The sequence below is a fragment of the Amia ocellicauda genome, chromosome 1 (genome assembly GCF_036373705.1).
Source record: "Amia ocellicauda isolate fAmiCal2 chromosome 1, fAmiCal2.hap1, whole genome shotgun sequence".
NCBI lineage: Eukaryota > Metazoa > Chordata > Actinopteri > Amiiformes > Amiidae > Amia > Amia ocellicauda.
In genome coordinates this window covers 24,172,441-24,196,398 of record NC_089850.1, presented here as the reverse complement: position 1 = coordinate 24,196,398, position 23,958 = coordinate 24,172,441, and the positions used below count along the sequence as shown (strand labels likewise).

The 23,958-nt window shown below is 40.6% G+C and overlaps 2 protein-coding genes across 2 annotated transcripts; both read left to right on the top strand.

Annotated features, from left to right (window-relative positions):
- The first annotated feature begins 1,377 nt into the window (after window positions 1-1,377).
- On the top strand, window positions 1,378-2,423 carry LOC136758878 (trace amine-associated receptor 4-like). Its single transcript, XM_066713608.1, has 3 exons — window positions 1,378-1,692; window positions 1,765-1,820; window positions 1,971-2,423. Exons 1-3 carry the CDS (start codon window positions 1,386-1,388, stop codon window positions 2,421-2,423), a joined length of 816 nt encoding a protein of 271 aa, XP_066569705.1. The 5' UTR covers window positions 1,378-1,385.
- Window positions 2,424-10,690: 8,267 nt separating this feature from the next.
- Window positions 10,691-11,722, top strand: LOC136759943 (trace amine-associated receptor 13c-like). Its single transcript, XM_066715098.1, has one exon. The coding sequence runs from the start codon at window positions 10,691-10,693 to the stop codon at window positions 11,720-11,722; it is 1,032 nt and encodes a 343-aa protein (XP_066571195.1).
- Window positions 11,723-23,958: the final 12,236 nt, after the last annotated feature.

The following is a 23,958-nucleotide window of genomic DNA, read 5'->3' as shown; positions in this document are numbered from 1 at the left end:
TTATCACAATGAGCTGGACAATGTGTCAGCTGTTTTTAATCTATTCATCAATGTGGCTGCAATTTATATTCCAGCACCATCTAATGGACATTGATAAATCATAGCCTGAGCAAATCCATTATGCTGTATGAACATAGCTAGAATTAATCATACAACATACCTTTTATTGGCAACAAGAAGCTGTATAATTTTCAGCTGCTATTTTAGAATAAAACAAACATCTTCAAACCAGTAGTCATTTTAACAATATTTATCCATTAACACAATATTTAAATATATTATCTGATTATCACAATGTGTCTACCCAAGTGATGGTAATCTCTCACAGAATAAAGTTAATAAAAACACATGTTGTGGCAAAAATCAGCTAAATATCTGTCAAATAACACACACTTCAAACTAATGTGGGTGTAGCCTGTTGCAAGAGGTTTGGGAATATGTGTCTAGATAGTTGAAACCAATCTTAATAAATTCAAGTCACACTCATACAGAAAATCATTACAAAGAAGCACTGCAGACAGAATTATATAGATCTACATGTTTAAAGTAATATATAAACTCTTTAAGATAATCTACTGAAGATACGTATTAAATGGTAATTGCATGGTACTGGGGCAGCAAGGTAGGTTAAACTTATATATGGTTAATTGTATATGGGCAACATAACTTTTACTTTAATAATGCATATCCCACTTTTTATAGTGTAGATTACAGGATTCATCATAACTACATATATATGCAGTACCCGTATAGTATGTACATATATAATTCTGCATCAGTTAAGATTATTGATGTATCATATCTGTAGATATAACTGCAGTGAACGATTCAATATATTCTATTGCATGATATCTGGCATCTAGGAAAGAGAAAGTTGGTTTTTTGTATTTGTATTTTGTCATTAGTTTGCTTTTTCCAGTAATTAGACTAGAATGAGTGTAACCATACTCAGAATGTCCCAGAATGTTCTTCTTAAAGATACATAATTTTTAGGTTCTTCTGTTTATAATTTCTAGCCAGTCCGAACCTCAGAACACAAGATGAATGGACAAAACATTCTGCGTATGTGACACTCAAACTAATAAGCACTGGAAAAAAAATAAAACAAGATCAATGGACAAAAAAGCAAACTTTGAGGATAGCTGGGAACATCTTCATAGCAAACCGCAATGATTCTACCGAGCAGTCAACACCCAGTAAAATTACACAAATTACAAAATCAAATAATCAAGGTAACATGAATGTGGATGAGGATAATAAACACCTGACTCCGGGTCTTATAATTATGAAAAAACATTTTATTGAGTAAAAAAAATATATTAGTTATTTGTTTTCTGTTGTTGTAGGAACTTTTTCCAGCACACCTCTAACTATACAGCTTCATCATGAATTTTACAGCAAATGAAGAGATGGAGTACTGTTTTCAGCATCTGAAGGGTTCCTGCCCCAAAGCACAGAGGCTGGTCCTTATTAAGGTTGGAATGTATATGTTCATGTTCGGAACAATTTTTCTTACTGTGTGTGGAAACTTGATTGTCATTATTTCAATTTTCCATTTCAAACAGCTTCATTCTCCAACCAATTTTCTTATCCTGTCTTTGGGATGTGTTGACTGTCTTTTGGGGGCACTTGTTATGCCACTAAGCATGATTAGATCCATAGAAACATGTTGGTACTTTGGAGAACTGCTTTGCAAAATACACTCCAGTTTTGACATGATGATTTCAATGGCTTCTATTTTCCATCTAAGTTTTATTGCTGTTGACCGATATTATGCTATATGTGAGCCTTTAAAGTACAAAAGTAAAATAACCATATTTGTCATAGCCATTTTTATTGGTATCAGCTGGCTTTTTTCTCTTGGGTTTGCTTATGGAGTGGTGTTTTCCAATATTAATGTAATAGGTATTGAGGAATTAGTCATTTCAAACTCTTGTGTGGGTGCATGTGTTCTGATTTTTAACAAACAGTGGGGACTGCTGGCAACATTGCTAACATTTTTAATTCCAGGAATAGTGATGATTTCCCTTTATATGAAGATTTTCTTGGTGGCCAGAAGACATGCCAGACTCATAAATAATATATCAGAGAAAGACGTTTCTCAGAATGATAATAAAAACAAAGTAGCTTACAACCGAGAAAGAAAAGCTGCAAAAACTCTGAGTATTGTAATGGGAGTTTTTCTATTTTGTTGGCTGCCATTTTTTATTGCAACTCTAATTGATCCATTTATAAATTTCTCTACACCACCAATTTTATTTGATGCCCTGGTGTGGTTTGGCTACTTTAATTCTACTTGTAATCCCATCATTTATGGATTATTTTATCCTTGGTTTCAGAGAACACTCAGAATAATTATATCAGGGAAGATATTCTGTTATAATTCTTCTTTAATTAACCTCTTCAATGACAATGGAGTATGAAGAACACAGTCTTGATGCACAGATGATAACATGGATTTATTTAACATGCCAGGCCTGGAAGGGCCCAACATGGGATCTCTCCAGCAGAGACTCTTTGAACAACAGAAGTGGACAGCTTTTATACAATGCATGACATGTGGGTCTATGGGCAGGGACAGTCACAGGTTTCCCAAAGTGTTTTCTTGAGATCAGGTTTCTGCATGTTTGTGGCTGACTTCCTGAGGAGGGGGGTCATCATGGAAGCAGGTGTTTTCCTGTTGTGGCATAAAAACTGACCAATCTCACATTTTTCTTCAACAATGAACAATGAGGTAATCAATCACTATAATGTAACATCTTCAGCCTTGAGAGAAGAACAGGAAACCCCAAACAAACACTAAGTAAATTGGTATCTGTGGGCTATTTATCTGTTTGGGTGTCCCTCTTATCATAATGAACAGAAGTCAAAGTGAAGAGAACAATGTCCAGAGGATATGCCCTGCCATGCCGTGCCGTGCCAATTGTGGGTTTGGTTTGTGTTTCGTTTTAAAAACAAAGACAGAAAACACTACGAGCGATAGAGCCTGATGTGGAAAGGACTTTTGTGTCTATTTTATTATTTATGCTTTACATGATTGGAGACAGCAGCGTAATAAATACACATTTATGTTAAGAGATATTAGGAATAGTTAAATGTGTATAGACAACTTATATTTAGACAAGCATTATGTTACTGTAAGAAAACGTTTCCATGTGCAGCAATAAAAATAAATATTTGCAATTTATTATTATTGTTATTATTGTAATCATCATCAAGATATGTGCTAGATATGTCTTTTAAATGCCACAATTTGACTCCCTTAACTTATTACTCTTACTACAGATTTGTAACTGCAAACGACACTTTTTGCCGTATTATTTTTAATTTACTTAGCAGACACCCTTAACCAGGGCATGTTACGTTTGAAACAAAATACACACGTTTCACGATTAATCATACAGTAACAGCAGCTACAATATAGCAGGATATAATTTAACTAAAGTGTGCACGTCTCAGTCATAGTGTTTATGGACTTATGGATGCATTTATTAAACCAGTCTTTAATGTTTTAGTGGAAAACCCAGATCTGCTGTATTTATGTATTCATTCATTTAACTTGGACACACGTTAACTAAATCGTGTTTGGCTTCATACTGATTGTCTCTGCAGGGCTGTTATACAACAGACCTGCAAACCATTCATAAAACGACAGCCTGAAACACCATCCAGTTGTTCATAAAATATTAATACAATTGTCTGCTATTGCTCCAATTATTATCCTTCAGTTTATTTTTAACTAGTAGCAGCACTGCACCGGGGTCCTGTGAAATCCATGTTCGGCAAGTTTTTAATACACTCGAATATTAACTGTTAGCAGTAATTGTCTCTCTATGTGGATTTCACTCCATGCTGCTGTACTGTTACTGTTGCTACTGTAATTTATTCATAATCCCACACAGCACTTGAGATTATATCTTCTGACATAATGTAGCTAATCTCTTCCCTGTCTGTCTACAAGTCAAGCACACATCTCCGCTTCTGAAAGCAAAATATTTCCTTAGTGGGAGTGACGGACACTTATGGCCACATCTTGCAGCATATAGTTAACCATCCACAAAACCAGGCTGCGTCCGGATGCATCCAGACGCTTAAGCCAGTGGAAACGGGGCATTTAGTATCATGTGCAAATTTCACAAGTTTGCTAACTATCCCAGAGTCCAGATCATTAATATAGATTAGAAAAAGCAAAGGCCCTAGTACTGATCCCTGTGGAACTCCACTAACAACCTCACTCCAGTTAGAAGCGACTCCTCTAATCGACAACCTCTGTTTCCTATACATCAACCAGTTCATAATCCATCTACTACATTACCCAGAATGCCTACAGCTTCCAATTTGAGGATCAGTCTTTGGTGTGGAACCTTATCAAAAGTATATCATATCATATGCTTTCACATGATCTACAGCTGCAGTTGCATGTTCAAAAAACTACAATAAATTAGTAAGACATGATCTGCCTCGTCTAAACCCTTGTTTTTCTGAATACTTCTTTTAAATCATTTTGGCCAATGTTTTTTGGTCCTCAATTTGCTACGTTTTGGTACAAATTTCTCCTGAGCTTCAAGTAGTATATTTTTAAAATATAACCATCCATTTTCAACTGAATCTGTATCCAGTGTACTCCAGTCTACCTCTGTCTCTGTTTCTGTCACTCCTACAACATCATAGTCAAATGCCGGCACTGTGGCTTCTAGGTCTAACATCTTGTTCCTTATACTCCTGGCATTGAGGTACAAACACTTCAGGACTTTCCCACTAGCACTTTCCCTTGGTTTTCTTTCCTTAGTGGAACATCTCCCATTGTCAGAGCTCCCTGCCCCCCTGGTCCCTAGTTTAAAATATTCTAATTTACTCTGCACATATGCTCTCCCAATGCATTAGCCCCCCTTCTGTTTAGATGTAGACCGTCCAGTTTGTACAGGTCCCATCTATCTCAGAAGAAAGACCAATGCTCCAAAAACCTAAAACCCTCTTCCCTACACCAAGATTTCAACCACGTGTCAAACTTTCTAATCTCAGACTGTCTCCCTGGCCATGTTTCCTTAAAAAAAAAAAAAACTTTGTCCTGACATCATTGTCAATGGATTTTTTCAGGGCAGTGATTTATTTCTGCAGGGTGAATCTAGAAACATCTGCCTGTCATTTGTCAAATTCATGTTGGTTTCACAGGCAGATGCACATCTCTGGGCTGGGGCACACAACTCTGATGCATGCGCTCTCAGTGCGTTGTATTTACGTTGTCATCCACAAAACTGCCTATAAAAACATTGTAACGTACCACGGGGCACGGGAACAGGGATGGCTCCTATACCGGCAGAACAGGGCAATCAAGGGGAAGGCAAAGACGTGGTCGTGGTCACATGCAATGGTCAGGCAATCAGGCAAACAGGCAATCAGGGGAGGATCAAGGTCGTGGTTGGGAAGTCAAGCGGGAGGTAAAGGAAACAAGGTGATAACTAGGCACAGGTAGATTGCTCGGAGGTGTAGTAAATACTGACAAAGCTTTGCAGTGACTGGGGGTGAGTGAAGGGTTTAAATGTGGAGCAGAGAAACAAGATGAGAGGTGCAGGGTGAACAGGAGCAGGGGGTGATCACAGAAGTGCACAAGGGTCCCATGAATGTTAATTGAATGATAGGAGCTGGGAGAAGTGACTGATAAGGAAGGGCGATGGCGACATCTAGTGAGGATAGAATGTAAGTGCTAGATGGTGGCCGTGACAAACATTACCTATTAGTTACCAGTAATGAGGGTTTACCAATATACTAAAAATGTTTGATTCTTCATGTGATTGAAAACATTAAACTATTTATATTTAAAAGGTTTTAAGAGTTTTAAGTGAGTTTACAACTGGGATATGTAAAATACTTTGAGAGAATTGTTGGGACATCAGGACGTTTAATTAAAATCCAGGACTGTAATTGTAAAACCTGGAAGTATGTCCCCCCAACCATTGAGGAAGTCAAATGAGCTATTACTTGTCAAAAGACACAACAAAATGTTTGGTTTGTGACCCCTGCACATGCATATGTTTTAAAATAAGCAGATAGCATTGATATAAAAATAACAAAGTGTAAGAGAATTTCATATGCTTGGTTTATCAGTCAATCTAAATAAATAGTTTAACTGAAAACTCATAGGTCAATTGGTTTCTCTTTTAAGATTATTTTTAGAGGGAAGATGCAGTCAAGTCACAGATGTGCAATAATCATTTATTTGTGACAAAAATAGAAAACCAAAATCATTTAATTATATTTCTTAACATAAGTAATATAAAGCTTCTGCTGGATTACAGAAAGGATATGATATTACCCCTATTCTCCTCTTTTCCTCACAGGCAGTTTAGGTCAGTCTGGTCAGGTTGGCAGCTGGTGTGTCTCTCTCTCTTCCTCCTGCTCTTTCTCTTCTCCTTGTCTCCATCTTCTCTCTTCTTCCTCTTCTCTTTGTCCATTCCTTCTATTATAAGGTTTCTCTTTAACCAATCACATTTTGCCAACATCACACTATATTTCGATATGGCCATAAGAAACCTAAGTGTTTGGCCTAAATACTTATTTTGCTGAATAAGAGAAGACTTCTTCATTTAATATGTAAATAAAGTAATATACAGGGATGTAGCAAAGAAGTATCACATTCTCATTACATTGTTAGGACTAATAAGAGTTAAAATCTAAATGTTAAGTTATGAATTATAAAAACTGGGTCCATGACAATTCGTCCCCATCAATTCGCCCCAGCTACAATTCGCTCCCATGATAATTGGTCCCAGCTACAATTCATCCCTGCAACAGTTCGTCCCCGTGTCAATTCGCCCCTATAACAATTTGTCCCCGATGACAATTCGCCCCCATCATTATACGTTCTCCACTTCTCCACTTGAGTGCATTCAGGCAGGCTGTATAAATATATATATATATACACACAGACACACAACTATTTTGTATTATTTATTATAATGTATGTTTTTAATTGATACATTAATTTGAGACTATAACCCCAATAATTAAGTGTTATACAATTAGTCAGAACAGCTGGCAGTGAGGGCTGCAGGCTACTTCAAATAGGTTTTGTGTTGAAGTTGAACAGTAGTTGGTACAGTGGTTAGAGAACAGCACTGTGAACTTAGTGATCTGGGTTTGATTCCAGATCAATACATGTAATTTGTTTTTAAATAAATAGTTTCCTGGAGTTAAACGGTATCAGAGTAGTACAAACAATTACAAGGCGATTAAAGCCAGGGTATGCAATCCTGAGAGGCCAGCAGTTAGCAAGCTTGTTTTGAAAGCATAGAGCCCGCCCTCGCTTCAGAGGCGTCTCCAAAACCACGCTCCCTCTATCACACATTACGCACACACACAGAGCAGAGTCTCAGCGCCAGGAGGAGAGACGTGTGGGTGGAATCGATCGCAACAGTTTCAGATCACCGCATGTCTCATTCCTAGGTTAGACATTACAATAATAAATTACATAAACATCTTATTTACGGTTATTATGTTTTTAAAAATAGTATCTGTGGCTCGCCTTCCATTCTCGCTTTACACAGCGTCAAGGTTCCCGCGCTGATGTGTGTGTCTGCGCGAACAAGATGCGCAGTGGTATGCAAATATAGATTGACAGACAGGAAGGATATCCTATCATTACATTCGGACCGAATGCAATGATTGGTCGATCCTTTTTTATTCCTGTCCCTTCCACAGAAGATATATATACACTCACCTAAAGGATTATTAGGAACACCATACTAATACTGTGTTTGACCCCCTTTTGCCTTCAGAACTGCCTTAATTCTACGTGGCATTGATTCAACAAGGTGCTGAAAGCATTCTTTAGAAATGTTGGCCCATATTGATAGGATAGCATCTTGCAGTTGATGGAGATTGTGGGATGCACATCCAGGGAACGAAGCTCCCGTTCCACCACATCCCAAAGATGCTCTATTGGGTTGAGATCTGCTGACTGTGGGGGCCAGTTTAGTACAGTGAACTCATTTTCATGTTCAAGAAACCAATTCGAAATGATTCGACCTTTGTGACATGGTGCATTATCCTGCTGGAAGTAGCCATCAGAGGATGGGTACATGGTGGTCATAAAGGGATGGACATGGTCAGAAAAAATGTTCAGGTAGGCCGTGGCATTTAAACGATGCCCAATTGGCACTAAGGGGCCTAAAGTGTGCCAAGAAAACATCCCCCACACCATTACACCACCACCACCAGCCTGCACAGTGGTAACAAGGCATGATGGATCCATGTTCTCATTCTGTTTACGCCAAATTCTGACTCTACCATCTGAATGTCTCAACAGAAATCGAGACTCATCAGACCAGGCAACATTTTTCCAGTCTTTAACTGTCCAATTTTGGTGAGCTTGTGCAAATTGTAGCCTCTTTTTCCTATTTGTAGTGGAGATGAGTGGTACCCGGTGGGGTCTTCTGCTGTTGTAGCCCATCCGCCTCAAGGTTGTACGTGTTGTGGCTTCACAAATGCTTTGCTGCATACCTCGGTTGTAACGAGTGCTTATTTCAGTCAAAGTTGCTCTTCTATCAGCTTGAATCAGTCGGCCCATTCTCCTCTGACCTCTAGCATCAACAAGGCATTTTCGCCCACAGGACTGCCGCATACTGGATGTTTTTCCCTTTTCACACCATTCTTTGTAAACCCTAGAAATGGTTGTGCGTGAAAATCCCAGTAACTGAGCAGATTGTGAAATACTCAGACCGGCCCGTCTGGCACCAACAACCATGCCACGCTCAAAATTGCTTAAATCACCTTTCTTTCCCATTCAGACATTCAGTTTGGAGTTCAGGAGATTGTCTTGACCAGGACCACACCCCTAAATGCATTGAAGCAACTGCCATGTGATTGGTTGGTTAGATAATTGCATTAATGAGAAATTGAACAGGTGTTCCTAATAATCCTTTAGGTGAGTGTATATATATATATATATATATATATATATATTTTTTACATTTAGACCACTTAAATTATTGATTGCTATCAGGATGTGAAGAGACTTTCAACCAGTATAACAAAAACAAATTCTGGAAAAGATTGCATACTCTACCTTTAATAAGGATTTTTAATTCTCCTCATTAGAATTTCGTTTCAATAACAGTTCAGGGAACATGAACTCGCAGCAATTCAGACAGCAAGGCAAATTCACTAATTAATATCCAGTTAGAATGGATCATTATTCAAATTCAGCCAATATTAATGTAAGAAATCAATAATAATAATAATAATAATAATAATAATAAGGCATCCACATATGCACTGAATTTAATGCTTAAGAGAAAAAATTACAAATGAATAAATTATATTTGTCAGAAGGATTGACCCTCCATATGTAGCACTGTATTTTCTGATTTGCATGTTCCCTGAACCGTGTTATTGAAAAGAAATTCTAATGACGAGAATTAAAAATCCTTATTATTCGCCTTGTAATTGTTCGTTCTACTCTGATACCATTTAACTCCAGGAAATTATGTATTAAAAAAATATATATATATATATATTTGGAATTGTACCCTGATCACCAAGTTTACACTGCTATTCTCTAACCACTGTCCCAACTGCTGTACAACTTCAGCATGAAACCTATTTGAAGTAGCCTGCAGCCCTCGATGCCAGCTGTTCTGACTAATTGTATGGAATTTAATTATTGGAGTTATAGTCTCAAATGAATGTATCAATTAAAAACATACATTATAATAAATAATACAAAATAGTTGTGTGTCTGTGTGTATATATATTTATATATATATATATTATATATATATTTATACAGCCTGCTTACTATATATACACATATGTGTGTTCTGTGGCTCTACAATAAGTTAATGCACTCATGGTTACAAATGATCAAGTGGAGAACATATAATGATGGGGGCGAATTGACGTGTGGGCGAACTGTTGCAGGGACGAATTATCATGGGGGCAAATTGACGGGGACAAATTGTCAGGGACAAATTGACGCAGGGACGAACTGTTGCAGGGACGAATTATCATGGGGGCAAATTGACGGGGACGAATTGTCAGGGACAAATTGACATGCTCCCATAAAAACTATATAAAGCATTTTACATTTGTTCTCTGTGGTAGTTTTTAAACACACACGTTACATTGACTCCTGTGCTAAAGTGGTGCATTTCTTACATTACACACGTCTCCCACAATCCATTTCTTCATTGTGGTCTGAAATGATGAGTACAACTGGTCTTCATAACAATCACATTTCATTATCTCCCAAGATATCCAAGTGTCACTGAACTCCAGGGAGCTTTCACACTGTATATAAGTCTGCTTTACAACCAGGACTCAACACATTCAGGGAATCCAGAAAATGGGAAATACACACAGGGTCTTCTTCAATGAAAAAGTTGTTATGCGATAAGGTAATGTATGTTATTAAGGGAGCACTAAAATTGGAGGTTATATTTCTATATTTAGTTCATTATGTAGATTGCAGTGAATTGCATTTTACTGAATTCTTACTAAATTACAATATCCTGAGAGTGAATAACCTCAGGCAACACTTACATTATGGTACAATCATATTTGTGTTTTTTCAATCATAATTAAATAGATATGACATTTTATTAAAGTAAATGTATTCAATTTAAATGTATTTTTCCCAACAGACGTCTGACTGATTTGATTTCATCATTAACTCACTTTCAGCCTCAGCAAGATGAATTCATCCTTTATTCAGAAGAACTCAGTAGAGTACTGCTTTGAAAATGTTACCAAATCCTGCATTAAACTGTCCAGATCGGTTGGTGAAAGAGCACTTTTGTATTTTGTGTTTGTTCTTTCAGTGCTGATCACAATTGGTGGCAATCTGGTTGTGATTATTTCCATCTCTCATTTCAAGCAGCTTCATTCACCAAATAATCTGTTAGTTCTTTCTCTAGCAATTGCTGATTTCCTTCTTGGACTTTTTGTTCTTCCATTCAGCATGATCAGAAGTGTTGAAAGATGTTGGTATATGGGATCATTATTTTGCCAACTTCATACATGTGTTGATATTTTGCTTTGCACTACTTCAATTTTTCACTTGTGTCTTATTGCAATTGATCGCTATTATGCAGTGTGTGAGCCTCTTCATTATGCTAGTAAAATCACAATACAAGTGTCCTGGATGTTTGTAACTCTTGGGTGGGTATTGCCAGCAATATATAGCTTTGGAATTATTTTTACCAAATCCAATGATCAAGGTTTAGAAGAATTGGTTGCAGTATTATCATGTGAGGGTGGCTGTTTACTTCTTTTTAATAAGCTGTGGGCAATACTTGATGCAGTTGTTTTTTTTGCTCCCTGTTTTGGCATGATTGGGATATATGCACGCATTTACACTGTTGCTAGAAACCAAGCAAGACTCATCCAAACAATGGAAGACAGAACATTTTCACTGGAAGACAGTAGAAGAAGAGCACAGCAAAACAGAGAGCAAAAAGCTGCTAAAACACTAGGAATAGTAATGGGTGTCTACCTAGTTTGCTGGGTACCTTACTTCATAGATACCATGATTGATGTCTATCTCAATTTTGCAACTCCAGCAGCCATATTTGATGGTTTTATTTGGTTGGGTTACATTAATTCTACATTTAATCCACTGATTTATGCTTTTTTCTATCCATGGTTTCAAAAAGCACTGAAGCTCATTGTTACTTTAAAAATATTTTGCCCTAATTCCTCTAGAATGAAACTGTACACAGAATAAAAAACATATATATATTTAAAAAAATATAAACTGAATATACGGCAGCAGTGTGTGTGTATAAGTCTATATATATATTGTTTTATAGTATAGTACAGTGTAATTTGTCGTCTCCAATTCCATACACTTACAAACAACTGTAGTCACTTTGTAGACATAGCAGTCAACTTGATTATCAAACTGTTATCTATATAGTCAAGTCTCCTTGAAGGCTGTATCAAGAAATGGCCCATTCTTGTTAAGCATTAAGTTTTTGTGATCCTTTTAGTAAGGCTTCAGCTCTTGCTCTCTTTGTTCTCTCCAAAGCCTCTAATTGGCTTGTCTGCCACTAGGTGAGGTGTATAATGTTTAATTGTGCAGGAATGTTTTTCGAAGGTCTCTAGAGGCCTCTTCACTGGTACTACAGACCCTTTTTATCAAGCATCAGGGGAATAGGGTTTTGTATATTTAGAGACTGACATTACAGTATCTCCCATGTGCCACCAGACCACATACTTTACTACAAAATCTTCCCTTCAGCTCGAGACCGTAGGAAAGAGCAAACCCCACTGTGAGGCATTGTATGCGGGACAACTCATTGATGTTACACATCTACCCTGATCTAACAAAATCCGATATAATGCAAATTCAGATATAACGTGGTAAAGCAAAAATGGCTTTGAACTTCACCAAAGCTGAGCACATTTACAACATTTTCAAACCCTCACTCCAATCTTAATTGCATAAAACATTCTTGTCTGCAAGTCTTAAAGTTATATAATTGACAGTTTAAAACCATTGATTACCTTTTTTTGCTTTGTTTGAACATTTTCTAGATCAAATGTAACCACTGTAGAACAGATAGTGTTAGCTCTAACAAAAATTATTTACTGACAATTAACCCTTTGAGTATGTAAGATATTATTTGTTAGAATGTATTTTTCTATGGGAAATTCTATACCATCTGGTTTGGTAGAGGAAACAGACCTCCTCCCTTTCACCTGGTAGCCCCTGGTAGCCCTGGTAACCCTATCTTTGATGACCAGAGACCAAAAGGGACCTGTCCTCTGATTGGCTCCTAGCCAAATTTAAAATGACCCCCACTTCTAAATTACTTTAGCATAAGGCACCCAAGTCATGGTGGTGGCAAAATGCTATTGGTTGGAAGGAAACCTTATAAAAGGGAAAACAAAGAGAATTTGAGTTCTCTTAACTTCTTCATCCTGCAATGAGACACAAGACAGAGCTGGAGAGGAGAGACAGAGAGAGACACACCGCTGTCAAAATAAAGGATCTGTGACTTGACCGCATCTTCCCTCTAAAAAGAATCTTAAAAGAGAAACCAATTGACCTATGAGTTTTCATAAACCAAGCATTTCCAAATTCTCTTACAAGTAGTAAGAACATAAAGACGTACCAGTATGTCCTGCAACATGACATCATAATTAAAGAGAAATTAACACATCATATGCAATCATTTCATAACTATAGGTTAATATAACCCCTTTTTATTGCTTTCTGTTCACCTGATATGGAATTTGCCCATAGGGTCTGTTATTTTTAATGAAGAAAAGAACAGTATTTGAAAAAGTAAATTCAGTGTATACTAGTGACATTATCAGAAAAATATAGCCTAACATGTAACATATAATTTATGATGTGATTAACAGATATGTCTATGTTTTTAATATATTTTATCAAAAATCATCAGATGTCAGTGAATGTGTTGAATGTGTTGAAGTAGTCATTATTTAAATTCTAATAAATTAACATGTTTTTTGTTCTACTTCATGGACAGTGTTCAATATACAGTACTTATAATAGTAATAGGATAATGTATATCCATCTCATCCATTCCATATCTGGATAATTGTTATTTTCTTTAAATTAGACCTATGTTAAATGTATTTATTTATTACTGTCTCCTTGGAGGAAACTAATTACTGGGGAGAAAAAGTGCTGCATACACTGTACACAAGAAAAAAATAAACAGATGAGGTTAGTTATCTGCCTGTCTGTTTCTGTCAACCCAGAAAAATAAAGTTTATTGCTGTATTTTCTGTTAGCTGGTTTTGATTTCATTATATCTTAAAAATGAGTAGACAGAGAATTTTTTTTTAATTGGGAGACAAGGCTTAATTTATTTAACTTGGAACTTGCGATATACAACCTGCTCTCAAGATTGAATTCACAGAAAGAAAAAAAAAATGTAGGGGAGCCTTTTCTGCAATGGGGACGGATAGCGTGTACAGAGGCAAAAAAAGGAACCTTCACTCCCTGAGTCACGGCAGAGAAATTTAGAGTAAACTACTGCAAGGGTTAATTTTGGAAATGGTTGAGAACAACGCAAGTTAGATAGAACACAGTTTCACCTATAATGCAGTAAGATTTTTTGGCTCCCGAAGACCATGTTATAATGAGGTAGAGGTGTAGAACCGAAACATTTGGAAAGACATAAACCATCTGGCGACTCTGGCAGTTGTCTCCTTGCTGAGACACATCCAAGTGAAGGGCGTGTTGTTAGTGACTAGGGTGAATTGTATTCCCAACAGATAATATTGGAGGGTTTTGACCTCCCATTTCACTGTGAGGCATTCCTTTTGTATGAAAGCATATTGCTGTTCCCTGAGGAGGAATTTCCTGAGGTTAAAACAGGGTGCTTCTCTTCAGTCACCATTTGGGAGAAGACAGCCCCCAACCCCACCTCAATAGCGCCAGCATGCAAGATAAACCATTCCTTAAAATTTGGCACAATCAGGACTCGGTCACCACACTAGAATAGACCTCAGACACCAGGAGGTTTCCAGAAGCGGCTCATCCGAATACGCAACTGAGGCACGGCTTCACTAAGGAGGAACGGTTTAATTAGAATTCCAAAACATTAAAATAAAATGAATAATCACAATAATATAATGCATATTTTTTCTTTAATCCATTGAAAGACAATAAACAAAAATTAACTTAAAAATAAACTGAACATATTCTTTGTATAACTTCCCTATAAGCGTTGTCGTCACAATATTGAAAACATACTTGTGAAACTCAGAAGCGCTGATTGTCTATGAGGCTAGAAACAGGACATGAGGCGCTATGCCTCACCAAGCCATGGGGTTACCATGGCAATGAAGCACTCCCAATAGTCCTGTATGAAGGGGTTGCCACAGTAACAGCTTAGTGAAGTGCCGTTCAATTTGGCACAGCACCCTCTGTATCCCATAGCTCTTTGTACAGCGGAAGTGGAAGTGGAGTTAAACTTGAACATGGCAATTTTGTGGTTAAGAATATCATTAGCTTTGCTGTATTTCTTAACATTTTAAAAATTAATTCTGTATAGAACGACATTGTGAGTGAGCAAAAACAACGTGGGTTTTAAGGTCTGACGAAGAGAGACATGGCTTTGTGAAGGAGGGCAGAATAAAAACTGTGCTGGACAATTTAAGAAAGACAGGAAACGAACCAGCCAGTTTTTCAAGTCAGAAGCACTGCCCAAGGAGGAGGGGTTTCAGCACACTTCCATTGGAACCCAATTGAAACATCTCTATATCAAAGCTGCCATTGGCCCCTGTGCAAGTCCTTCAAAACAGGTCCCTTCCTACTTCTTGTTTGTATAAGAGGTGACGTCTGCACAGGAACTTCCTCTTGTGCCTCTTCGCCTTTGAAACAACAAGTTGTGAGAGCTCTCCGTGTGTTTGTTTGCAAGACAAACGTTTGCTTTCGGTTGGCTGGCTGCACAAATAGTGCTGTTCACCCACTGATTTGCCACATTTGTATGTCTCTGTGTGTATTTTTAGTTAGTTATTAGCTAACGCCATTCTCTGCCATCTGCACCCCAGAAGTCTGGCTACGCTTCGGTTTCAGTTTCGGTTTTAAAATAAACTGACTAGTCTAGTCATTTTGCCAGTCCTGTTGCAGTGTGGCTCCGGTACCTTCACTGATCAGTGCAACCGCTGCATGTGCCTGTCAATGCCCTGTGTGTCACTCATATCAGAACATGGAGACACTCTGCTCCTCCTCCACTCACCCTCGCCGTTGCACTGCTGGCGGCCATCTAACTTTGCCCCCCCCCCTGGAGTGGAGAGGTCATCTGTCCTGTCTGTTCACCGACCACAGGCACAATTAAAATTTTGACCCCGACCCCTCTACGGCATGCCTCGGATGCCAGTCACATACAGAACGCCATTGCTATTGCTGCCTCCTCCTAAGACCCTCCACTTCAGCGAGTGACAGTAGGGGCTCAGGGGATCAGAGTTCCTCCCTGAGCCCCCCGTCTCCTCTTTCAGTCCAGCAGCCTCGGAAGCAGCCGCGCTTGATGCATCTGCTGCTCCTGCTGCGCCTGCCTTTCTTCCTGTGTGCACTCCCGTGCAGGCAGCAGAGTGAAGAAGGAGACCATTGGAGCGGCACCTCCGGGCCCCGGCCTCTGCCTTAACGAGGCTGGAGCCCAAGCGGCCCGGCACAGTGCTTATTTACACGACTATGTAGGGCTTGCTTTATTAGGCCGCCCTTGTGTATACTCAGTGCTGTCTCAGTGGAGGTCACCAAGGCTGGGCCTGTGTAGCCTGCTGCATATGTTGTCATGGGTGTGCGTGTGTGTTACTCTGCTACCCCATTGTATACAGTTCTCTGAGCCCTGTATTAAGCAGAGGGCAACCGGTCAACAGGGCAACAGGTCTCCCCTTGCCCCGCTTTGTGTATGCTTCTTGGCCACAACACAGTAGAGCTTGCTGTCACTCCTCTCCTAGCTGTGCTACTGAGCAGGAGGTGACTGCTCCTGTGTTCCCGCCACTGAGCAGGATTGCTTGATAGCCTGGTGTCTGTCAGGCGTGGTAGTAGCCACTATTCATTCGACGAGAGCTCCCTATACAAGGTCACAGTATTCCTACCGCTGGCAGACTTTAGCAACTGGTGCCAAGATGGCGGTCAAGACCCAGTTAATTGCCCCATTGGGGTCTTTACAAGAACTGTTGGACCAGGGTAAGTCCCCATTCATGCTCAAAGTGTATCTGGCATTTCATGTCTGGATTGATGGCGCCCTGGGTCTCATTTCCTGGCTGCCCAGTTTCTGAAGGGAGCCTGATGGTTTACGGCCTCCTCGCACCATTTCACTGCCCGCATGGCAACTTGATGTAGTGCTGGATGCACTTTCCGAATTGGGTAAAGTGGTTTGTAATATCTGCAAAAGCAAAACCCAGCATGGTGGAAACACAAGTAATTTATTTAAACATCTTAAGTTGAAGCATTCTATAGAATTTGATGAACTCAAGGCAAAAAAAGGCACGCAAGATAAAGAATCTGCCTCTGCTGTACCATTGAGAGCCATCTAGTACAAGAAGCATTCCAGAGAACATACAAACAATATACAGGTAATACTGAGCTTAGTGTGAATACAATAATACATTGGAACTGATCATTTTAAAGTATATTGAGTTTTATGATGACGGGTGCATAGTATACTACTTCTTGCTTGTATTTTTTATAGTGCATGTATCCGACTTATTGCATAGAACAAACAAAACAACACATTCCGAACACATGCATGTCTTCATCAGAGGTGTGTTCAATGTTGTTATTATTATTATTATTATTATTATTATTATTTTTATTTTTATTGCTTGGCAGATGCCCTTATTCAGGAGCCCCAGGCAGAATAATTCCTGACGGTAATGCGGCGGGGGATGCGGTGGAGTTTTCTTCTGTGAGAGCGGGGGGGGGGGGGGCAGCGGACCGAGGAGGGGGGGCGGTTTCCCATTTGGGGGACCCCCCTTAGCCCGGGGCCCCAGGCAATTGCCTAGGATGCCTACCCCCTTGCGACACCCCTGAAGTGAGGTCATACACCCTGGAAAGTAAAAGTAAAAGCTAAGTGCTGTCAAGATGTAAAGTCACAATCAAGGGCAATGGGAAAGGGAGCAAGGGGGAAAAATCTATCAATAATACAAGTATTAGTAAAGCAAGAAGCATGATAAAATGCTGTGAAGTACTATCTAACGGGGATTAAAAAGGACTAATAGTACTGTCTGAAAAGATGTGTCTTGAGTAAGTGCTGGAAGGAGGTCAAGGACTCTACTGTTTTGACTTTGGTGGGAAGGTCGTTCCACCATTTTGGGGCCAGGGATGAGAAGAAGCGGGCTCTGGAGGAAGGGGAGTGGAGAGGAGGTAAGAGTTAGTCTTCTGGCACCGGAAGAGCACAGTGGTCTGGAGGGAATGTATGGGGAGATGAGTGTCTGAAGGTAACTTGGTGCAGTGTGGTCGAGACAGCGGTAGGTGAGGGTCAATGTCTTGAACTGAATGTGTGCTGGTATCGGGAGCCAGTGGAGGGAGTGGAGCAGTGGAGTAGCGTGTGTGAATCGGAGCAGAGAGAATACCAAATGAGCCGCAGAGTTCTGGATAAGCTGGAGCAGGCGGGTAGTAGTTGCAGGCAGCCCGGCCAGGAGGGAGTTGCAGTAGGCCAGGCGAGAGAGGACCAGTGACTGGATGAGCAGCTGAGTCGAGTAGTCGGTGAGGAAGGGACGGATTCGGCGTATGTTGCTCAGGAAGAATCTACAGGTACGTGTCAGTGTGGTGATGTGCTGGGTGTAGGAGAGTGCAGGATCGAGTGTGACTCCTAGATTTTTAGCGGAAGAAGAAGGAGAGAGTGTGGTAGATTCCAAGGGGATCGAGATGGAGAGATAAGGAAGAGTGGGGGAAAAACAGGAGATCCGATTTGGAGAGGTTGAGCTTGAGGTGGTGTGAGTGCATCCAGGCAGAGATAGCAGACAAACAGGAAGAGATGCGAGAGGGGATGAGAGGGTCAGAAGAGGGAAAAGACAGGAAGATCTGGGCATCATCAACATAGAAGTGGTAGGAGAAACCATGCGATGCGATGAGGGGGCCCAGGGAGCGAGTCTAGAGAGAGAACAGGAGGGGGCCCAGGACGGAGCCTTGGGGAACGCCTGAGAGGAGAGGTTGGGGGGTGGATGAGGAACCTCGCCATGTCACGTGGTAGGTTTCTTGAGGAGTGGGATGACAGCAGCTTGTTTAAATGCAGAGGGGAAACAGCCAGAGAGGAGGGAGGAGTTGAGGAGGGAGGAGATGATGGTGAGTAGGTCAGGAGCAGTCGCTTGGAGGAGGCGAGAAGGGAGAGGGTCCAGGGCACACATTGTAGGTTTGTGAGGTAGGAGGAGAGCGGAAATGTCAGAGTCCGAGAGAGGTGAGAATAAAGAAAAGGAAGCTTGGATGGTGGGAGGTTTGGGTGTGATGGGAGAGGAGGGGGGAGTTATGAAGAGCTTGCGGATGTCTGCAATCTTGGAGGAGAAGAAGGAGGTGAAATCATCAGCAGTGACAGATGAGGGAGGATGAGGGGGAGGGGGGACAAAGAGGGAGGAGTAGAGTTTGCGGGGGTTGTTGACTAAATACACTCACCTAAAGGATTATTAGGAACACCATACTAATACTGTGTTTGACCCCCTTTCGCCTTCAGAACTGCCTTAATTCTACGTGGCATTGATTCAACAAGGTGCTGAAAGCATTCTTTAGAAATGTTGGCCCATATTGATAGGATAGCATCTTGCAGTTGATGGAGATTTGTGGGATGCACATCCAGGGCATGAAGCTCCCGTTTCACCACATCCCAAAGATGCTCTATTGGGTTGAGATCTGGTGACTGTGGGGACTCATTGTCATGTTCAAGAAACCAATTTGAAATAATTCGACCTTTGTGACATGGTGCATTATCCTGCTGGAAGTAGCCATCAGATGATGGGTACATGGTGGTCATAAAGGGATGGACATGGTCAGAAACAATGCTCAGGTAGGCCGTAGCATTTAAACGATGCCCAATTGGCACTAAGGGGCCTAAAGTGTGCCAAGAAAACATCCCCCACACCATTACACCACCACCACCAGCCTGCACAGTGGTAACAAGGCATGATGGATCCATGTTCTCATTCTGTTTACGCCAAATTCTGACTCTACCATCTGAATGTCTCAACAGAAATCGAGACTCATCAGACCAGGCAACATTTTTCCAGTCTTCAACTGTCCAATTTTGGTGAGCTTGTGCAAATTGTAGCCTCTTTTTCCTATTTGTAGTGGAGATGAGTGGTACCCGGTGGGGTCTTCTGCTGTTGTAGCCCATCCGCCTCAAGGTTGTACGTGTTGTGGCTTCACAAATGCTTTGCTGCATACCTCGGTTGTAACGAGTGCTTATTTCAGTCAAAGTTGCTCTTCTATCAGCTTGAATCAGTCGGCCCATTCTCCTCTGACCTCTAGCATCAACAAGGCATTTTCGCCCACAGGACTGCCGCATACTGGATGTTTTTCCCTTTTCACACCATTCTTTGTAAACCCTAGAAATGGTTGTGCGTGAAAATCCCAGTAACTGAGCAGATTGTGAAATACTCAGACCGGCCCGTCTGGCACCAACAACCATGCCACGCTCAAAATTGCTTAAATCACCTTTCTTTCCCATTCAGACATTCAGTTTGAATTTCAGGAGATTGTCTTGACCAGGACCACACCCCTAAATGCATTGAAGCAACTGCCATGTGATTGGTTGGTTAGATAATTGCATTAATGAGAAATTGAACAGGTGTTCCTAATAATCCTTTAGGCGAGTGTAGTTTGGTGAAATGAAAGGATGCTGATCTGATAAGATACAGCCAAAATGTTGCAATGGACAAATAGTTTTAATTTATCATTACACTTATTGTTTTATTAATAAGTACTTTCGATTGTCTTAGGACTTTAAACAAGAGTTTTCGTTTTATCTGGTATCAATATCCAAAGAAATAATAATTGCTGAATAAAGTCCTGTTATCTAGTGACCCCCCACACATGCAACCCACAGCGGTCAAGTCCTCTGAAAACGAGATCGGGTTGATACGCAAGTTACCACAATACCTTACTAATATGAATTCAGATTCACGGTGAGGTTGATCTGCATGAATTAACCTTGAGGCTGTTTTGTTCAAATAGGACGTATGTTTATTAATAAAATGTAAATGGACAACACATAATGGTAAAGATAGGAGGGAGAAAAGCAGGGTGGATAGGATTAAAAGAGAGATTGTCACTGTTACTTTAATTTTTAATGGAGTGCCATGGTCCCTTGTTCTGTTTGATATTAATTTAGAGGGGGGGAAGCCTGTATTAAACTGGTAATTTTTGGTGTTTTGCTACTAAATATGAAATCATCCATTCTTTGTTGCTAAGGTTTTAGTTGGTATGCTTGTCGATGGGACAGGGTTGTGCTGGGTGTCAAATGACTTGTCTGGTGAGCTTCATCTTACGCTTTGTCACCTTGATCGCTGTCCTTCTTGCATCCTAAAGGTGTCTTGAGAGGGATGCTTTGTTGTTTAACCATCTGTCCAAGGGAGAAATGTTTACAAGATCCTCTTTGATCTGATGGGGCAGGCTCCTGCTGAGATGTGATGGTCCTGGTCAGCACCTCTGCAGACGTATGTCCTGCCTGCCTGTAACCTCTTTGATCTGTGGCAGAGGAATGAACTATTTTGTATTTTTTTGGGGAGGGTTGCTGGGAATCGAGATTTCTCCAGAAAAATGTTAGAATTGTATATGATTTACATGACAGTGGATTCAATGAGTGATTGGAAGTAAGATTTCTTTGGTGAGGTGAGTGAGGAGGAGAATGTAGACAGTAGAGAGCGGTAGAGTTTGAGGGCAGCTGGGAGTTTGGTCCTTTTCCACTTCTGTTCGGCAGCACGCAGACTAGTTCACGTTGAGCGGAGAACAGCGGAGATACAAGAAATCTGGCACAGTGGGAGGGATTGGAGAGGTGGGTGTTGAAGTCTCCCAGGAGGATGGTAGGTGAGGACAGTGAGGGGAGGTAGGAGAGAAGAAAGTCGAGTTCATCCAGGAAGGAGGCGAGTGGACTGGGGGGACGGTAGACAACTAGAAGGAATAGGGGAGAGGGAGAGGTGAGTTCCACTGCATGGAATTCAAATCTGTTGGTCATGATAGAGGAGAGAGGGGGGGGGACAGAGAAGAGGAGAGAAGGGAAGAGCAGGAGCCCTGTTCCCCCTCCCCGCCCGGTAAGACTAGGGGAGTGGGACAGGACAAACAGAGAGGATAAGGCGGCAGGGGTGGTTGAGTTGTCCGGGAAGATCCTTGTGTCGGTGAGAGCGAGGAAATACAGGGAGTGGTGGGAGGCGAAGGCATAGATGAAGTCGGCCTTGTTGGAAGCTGAGTGGCAGTTCCACAGTCCTCCAGAGAGTGGAGTAGAGGGGAGGGAGGAGGATGGGAGAGTCAGAGCGATGAGGTTAGAAGGATTAGGGAAGCAATGGCGAGCAGGTGCACGCCGAGAAGACCGAGAGAGCAGGACGGGAATCAGAGAAATTGTCATGGTTGCCTGTTGTTGCTGTGCGGTGTCTCCTCAAAGTCTTCTCCTCGCTGGAATCCCGCAGCTATAGTCCCTTTGGAGATGGGGCCCTTTGGAAGGGGGGCACTGGAGGCTGCTGGCACTGACTGCTGGTGCAGAGGTCCAGAAGTTAAATACTTCATCTGTCACTAATTAGGACAGTGCACACCTTTGTTGCATTGAATGACACAAGGCTGGTCAGGATGGCCCTCCCTCCCATACAGGACTGCTAATTGTACAATCAATGTCTGCTTTATATCTGAATACAGACAAAGTCCGAGCCGGACACACACAGTTACACTGAACAATAGCTCATAGTAATGCTAAATAAATGCTAAATAATCACAACCTACAATGTAACGCTTCTGATTTACAGAAAGTGCATGTCAAATGTGCTATGTAAATTGCTAAATTAACTAACAAACAGTTACATAAAACCACTTTTAAAAAAGTGCCATAAAACTACAGATTTGGCAGATTTCCCCCAGGGCATGCCGATGGACTCAGATTAACATTAGTTAATCTTGAATAACAAGCTAATTTGTTTTTTTTGTTTCCAGAGTTAATGCTATTATTGCGTTAATATACTTATTCAATGCTTTATGTTTATGTATGTTGTTTCCAGAGGTTTGTCAAACACGCCACCAATGCAAATTCCAAATAAAAGTATTTAACTTTTGAAGAACCTGTATTGGAAAGTTGAAGAAAGTGTTTTATATTAACTGTATAATGTTTTATATTAATGCGAGCATTAGAAATAATAGCAAATTGGATTTTTCAAGCTAGCAAAGCTTGTTTTTTTATTTTTGGGAGACAAAAAATAAAATAAAAAATGAAAAGAAAAGTACAGAGCATCAGTCCCATTCCCCCCAACCCCCAACCCCCAACTCCATCCTGCCAAAGATGACCGCCCCTCCCCAGACCGCAGAGTGGCAATTATTAGGATGTAGAATAGTGTTTAATAATGTTTTAATATTGTCTGCTGCCATTGCCCAGCCGTGCACAGTCCCCTCCCTGGCTCCATGCATTCTAGCGATAAAGAGCTCCACATGAACAACATCAAGAAAAGCAAGGGTCCACTGACGCAAGTTATGCCAGCTAGCCAAATTCGTTTCTCCTGTATAGATAAATCAAGCTCTGAGTCATCATTTAACAAAAGGATCTGCGGAGAATAGGGAATATTTTTCCCCAGAACATTGGACAGAGTTGAGCAAACCCTATGCCAAAATATAGCCACACCTGGACATTCCCATACCATATGAAAAAAGGTGCCTGTTGCTCCCTGGGGACACAGTGCACATACCGGTGTGTCAGTGAGTCCCATTAGAAATCGTCTCCGAGGAGTCAAGTATATTCTGTGGATGAAGTTAAAATGGATTAACCTCTCAAATTGTTCCAGACAGTATTCCAAGAAAAATCCTGACCATCGGGGGAAAGTCTTTATTCCAGATACCGTTAATTGTTAGTGGTTTATACGAGGCTCTCAGCAGAAGAGTATAGAGAGCAGAAACCATACCAGATGTTCTACCCCTCACGTTTAAAATATTGTGCAGAGGATGAGACGGTAGTTCTGAGCCCCAAGGAACACCATAAGCACGCATTGCAGAACGAATGCGTAAATAATAAAAAAAAAGAAGTACCAGGCAAGTTATATTGTGATTGGAGGTCCTGGAATGTGCAAAGGTAGTTGTCTTTCATAACATCTGCCAGAATGTGAATACTGTTATTAGACCATTGAGGAAAAGTAAAGGGGCGACCCCCAGATAACAGAGCAGTATTGTGAAAAATGGGAGAATGTGAATACCACTTGGTTCCAACTTTAATATGTCTTTCCACCAGACGCCACACTGTGATCAAATAATGTAAATTGCGATTTTGTCCTATTATTTCTTGTCTGAGGGAAACACCA